The following is a 5166-nucleotide window of genomic DNA, read 5'->3' on the forward strand; positions in this document are numbered from 1 at the left end:
ACACATCCACCGACTTACTCACGGGCAATACCATAATAGACATTAGTGTTCCGCGTCTCCGGGACGCTGCTGAGAAATTCCTGCTCGCTCTCTTCAAGACGACATCGATCACACGGAATGCCCTGTTGGAGATCCTCTTGGATGTCGCGCAGCGTGTGGACCTCAACGGTTTGATACTCGCTGGCAAGTCTCCACTTGTTTATGCCCTCCAAGACGGTGCGACTGATGATGATCATGTTGAAGCCGGACTTCAGTTTCTCACAACGCACGACAAAGTCAGTGCTTTGTTGGCAGCCGGCGTTGATCCCAATGGGTATCGTTTTGAAGCCGATTTGCCGCGTGAGCTCCACGTCCCGATCCTGCACTGCATCCGTGCGAATCGAGTCAAATGCTTGGAGCTGTTGCTCCGCTATGGCGCGAATCCCAATGCGCAGGACTCAGACGACGAGATGCGAACCTGCCTCATGAAAGCCATATTGACACGAGGCAGTGTGCCGGGACTGCGGCTTCTCTTGCAGTATGGAGCCGATGCTTGCGTCTGCGACTCCACGGGAGAGACATTACTGCACTATCAGATCAAGGCAAAGAAAGGTCTGCGACCGATGCTGGCAGAACTGGCGAGGGCCGGTCAGTTGCAAGCCGTGCTGAACGCTGTCAACAACAAAGGGGTGACTGTTCTGTACGATGCACTGCTTCACGTGTCTGACAATAGTTCCATCCGTAGACTGGTGGCCGCAGGGGCTCGACGGCTTGCCACGGGCAACGGCAAGATTGTGGAAATCGTGATGGATGCGGAGAACAGCCTGGCTTTCAAGGGTGCACAATTATCGGCACTGCGAGGAAGTTGCGTAGTGCTGGGATCCAACCCAGTGCCCGACGGGGACTTGATCCGCGGATTCCAAGAAATGCTTAATGATGAGTTAGTCCGATGCATCGACGAGGCGAATATGGCTGTGGAATGGCACATAAAGACAAGGAGTCTAGAGACCTCTTATAACGGCCTTCCCTTGTCAATGCATGTGACCAGAGAGTGGACTACGGATACCACGAAGAAACGGCCTGAATAAGGCCACATTACTTAATTGAACCATGACGTTGACGACGATATGGTTCAGCCATCGACGCATACCGAGAATGGGCGGCGATGAGCGAGACAAGCCACATAAATGCGAGCACGTGCCAGCTGCTGAAAGACTACTTCCACTGTTGACAGTTTGACACACCGGCGTTCTTCATAAGGAACGACCTCTGACCTACCCTGTGGCTAATTTGGACCCGAGAACATGATGAAGGATCGTGCACTGTCCCCGAAAGAAAATACCAAGGAATGGGTGCCAAGAATCTCTTGGGGCTGAGCCACTCTCCCTGACCCTGACCATCTCGCATTGCGAATTTGCGCCACTGTATCCAAATACTGTAGCAATATTCCAACACCAGAAATACGGCCCCGATTGTATAAATAACGCCCTCAATATCGCTGTATGTTGACGAAAATTTCTGAGTATAATATATGCCTCCCCGTGTTCAACATGTCAGGTCAATCACCAGTGGGTGAAACATCCGGCGACGTTGATGGAGGGCAGTATTCCCCACAAGCACCAGGGACCCAGCTTGCAGTTGGACACGCCGCTACGCGGTCACATTTGTTTTCGTTCGGCTGGCGGCCAACCGCCGATCCCCGAGAACTTTTGTCACGACGGCTGACTGCTAGAAGAAGAGAAGCAATCCGCGTAGAATGTGCCGTCAGCGATGGACGCGGCCATCCACCTCATAAGTAGGTCATTGAGTATTCACAGGAGCTTTTATGCACGAAGCCCAGGCCGGGGATTATAAGCATGGTCCCGCGTATTATGCATATGGAAATAGGCCTGCCTCACCAATCGCCCCCCGGCCAATGTCCGTCACGTCTGGTATTACTACTGCACAGCCATCCGGCAGCCATGGGCCAAGACTCTCGTATTCACCACTGCACGATAACGGAGCACCGCAAAACGGAAGACAACTGATAATTGTTGCGTCACTCAATCAATACTCTGCAGTGCTAGTCACTCTGGCGCTCTCAACGACGATCGATGCAAGCAAAGGATCGGATGGACCCCGGAAGACGTCAACGTTAGACCTCATCGGTACAAGCGGACATGTTTCACGCCAGAGGGAAAAAAAGTCTGGTCGGGCGAGACGGGCGGATTCTGGGCGGTGCCACGTGCCATTGGGGCCACATGGCGAGAACCTTATCGCCTCACAAGCAAGGTCCTCTTTAGCTCAAGAAGTCACTGGAATGCGGCCCCTTTATCTGTCAGTCTTTGTCTCGGTAGTTTCTGGCCTGCTGGAATGCGCAGCTGCGACCACCGGGAGTGAACAGTGGGTGACCCATGTCAATATTGGCTCGAGTGCCCGCACTTTGCTTCATGCATGCTACCTGGCTGTAATTACCAAAGCACAGTGCCGTCCGTATGTCAAATGGTTAATAGTTTCTTTTCATGCATTGTTAGTTAGCCCTGCATTTCCCACAACCGTGCATCGTTGATCGTGTCAATCAACCGGCTGTCTCCATATGTCTCGTATCGAAATGTCTTGACCTGGAGAGAAACAGGGCAGCAGCGCAGCGCCGCCTGCGTAGGTGCAGTGGGATAGCCCCCTTTCGTGCCCCACAAGAAAGGCACGACGGAGAATAATGACCTCTGTACGTGGACGATTTTGAGTCAAGCAAGGACTCAGGAACCTGTTTTTAGACGGGCTCGGCAGAATGGCCGGATCGTCAGGTGGAGGCTCCATCCCTGCCTCGGTCAGTGCATGGCCTCCCAACTCGCACTCTTCACGAAAGCGGACGCGAGGAGCGAGGTGGTGAGGCATTGGGTTGCAGGTACTAGTCTTGCAGCCAGCAAGCAAAGGGTTGTGGTGTGGAGGATGAGCTCTCGATCGATCTGGCTCACTGCACTGGGGGATCTCATGTCGGGTCGAGGTACGGAATAGTAGTGCAATAGCGGGCAGTCTGCGCGAGTCCGTCCCAACACGACTTGAAGAGACTGGGAGTTTCCACGGCGTCGGGGGTCGCATGCATCCTTGATGGCTTGCGAATTGCAAGAAAAAGGCCAATGGGTACGGATATGAGAAGCAACCATCCGGTCTGCCTGTGCGCAGCCGAGTCGAGGAGCGCACAGAGATTGCGGCCCTGCGGTGGTTGTGAGGAGTTGTGTGACCCTGCCACCCGTCAGTGCAACACGAGCCCGGCTCTGCATGATGCGCAAATGGTGCGTAAAGTGTAATAAGTGGTAGCGGACACGGATCGATCCAATGGCTATTGTCTTTATTATTACACCGGCTACATGCAGTAGATGCATGTGGCAAAAGAAAAGCTGCCCATTGCCCCAGTCCCAGGACTCAACCCCCAATGAGTGGGTGCCACAACTGCCCTTGGCGCACGAGCCTTTCATCGGCCGAAGCTGGATCTATCTGTCTGTCTGTCTGCCTGCCTGACATTGTCACTGATGCCATATTAAGCTCGCACTGAACGGCACAGAGCCAGCAATTGGCCCTGGCCTCCCGCTGCAATGCTCATCGTGCGAAGCGCCCGTACCTCAGGGCGGCTGGCACTGGAAGCTTTGTTGTCTTGCATGCGAGGGACGTCCGGTCTGGATGGAGAAGGGCGCTGATCTTGGTCCCATGGCGCCTAAACACCAGCACCAATGGCTCCAGTCAAACAAACTCTCCGGAGTACATATCCGTAGCACCAGCGACAAAGGGGCACAGGCGGAACAAAGACTGGGGACTGACAGATTGCGCCAGGGGCCAGTCAGCGCGGCTCGCTGGGGCGGCTCCACCACTGGAGCCCCGGCCGGCGCCAACGCAACGCAGGGGCTCCCGGTGGCCAATCAGGGGGTCGACCTACCGCTCAGTCGAAACCGCCGGCCCTGTTGTCAGAACAGGATGAACCTACCGTCGCTACCGACCAGAGCAATATTGTTTTTACTGCGCAAGGGGGGGCTACGTATTCCCGCACCTGATCATTATGCCTGACATGTCGTATACGCACGTACGACCCGGCCACACCTTGGACGAGGGATCGATGCTCGATGGGGAAGCCCGAGGCTGGACAGCGCTTGGCTGCAAGCACCACGACGGTCGACCAGTGCCATTATAAGAAAGACGAGCCATCCTGCATCAGTAGACTATTCCTGCGGCCTCTTACTCCTCTTGTTGGTCCAGGCTCATTGCTGTCCGACTTGTGTGTGCATCTCCTTCTCTCTTGTCCCTCATACATTCGCTTGGGTACCCAGATACCGCACCAACACTCGCTTCATAAAGGGTTCGGTCTTTCTTGGATCACATTCTCCTGAACCCCTTTGAATATCTGTCGCTGTTTCGTTTCGTTTCTGCAGACCCCTTTGGCGCCTGTCGTTTCATCCACCATGAAGTCCTTCGCTCTCGTCGCCATGGCCGCTGGCCTGGCCTCCGCCACCGAGTGGCCAGACTGCAGCCAGAACAACTGCTACCGCAACATGGTCCGCGAAGACATTGCAGACATGGGCGTCGACTTCTGCTTCGAATTCCTCGCCGGCACCACTACCGCCCCCGAGGCCATTCCCACACAGTACGTCAACTGCCACCACGATGTCCACAAGGTCTCGTCCGTCTGCTCCTGCATCACCTACACGGCCACCCACGAGCCTTCCCCCACGGAGGAGCCCTGCACAACCACCACCACCACAGAGGAGGAGCATGGCTCAACAAGCGAGCCTTGCACCACCACCGAGGAGGAGACACCTACCGAGGAGCCCGAGACCAGCACTCCATGCACTACCACCGAGGAGCAGACACCTACCGAGGAGCCCGAGACCAGCACTCCATGCACCACCACCGAGGAGCAGACCCCTACCGAGGAGCCAGAGACCAGCACTCCTCACACCACCACCACCGAGGAGCAGCACACTACTACCCCGGAGCCCCAGCCTACCACCACCGAGGAGGAGGACTGCGAAGAGTGCACACAGACCTCTTTCACCACTGTGACCTTGCCTTGCACCGAGTATGACTGCACCAACACGGAGGAGCACAGTCCCACTGAGACGCCTACCTCGGAGGAGCACACTCCCACTGAGACGCCTACCTCGGAGGAGCACACTCCCACTGAGACGCCTACCTCGGAGGAGCACACTCCCACTGAGA

At 55.8% G+C, this 5166-nt stretch overlaps 1 protein-coding gene across 1 annotated transcript; it reads left to right on the plus strand.

Annotated features, from left to right (window-relative positions):
- Nucleotides 1-4409: 4409 nt before the first annotated feature.
- Nucleotides 4410-5166, plus strand: J7T54_005329 (uncharacterized protein; the record flags this gene model as incomplete). Its single annotated transcript, XM_051506277.1, has 1 exon — nucleotides 4410-5166. A coding segment is annotated over one exon (757 nt), but the record flags the coding sequence as incomplete, so codon positions are not given.

The sequence above is a fragment of the Emericellopsis cladophorae genome, assembly GCF_022114955.1.
Source record: "Emericellopsis cladophorae strain MUM 19.33 chromosome Unknown NODE_20_length_315653_cov_120_781897, whole genome shotgun sequence".
Lineage (NCBI taxonomy): Eukaryota > Fungi > Ascomycota > Sordariomycetes > Hypocreales > Bionectriaceae > Emericellopsis > Emericellopsis cladophorae.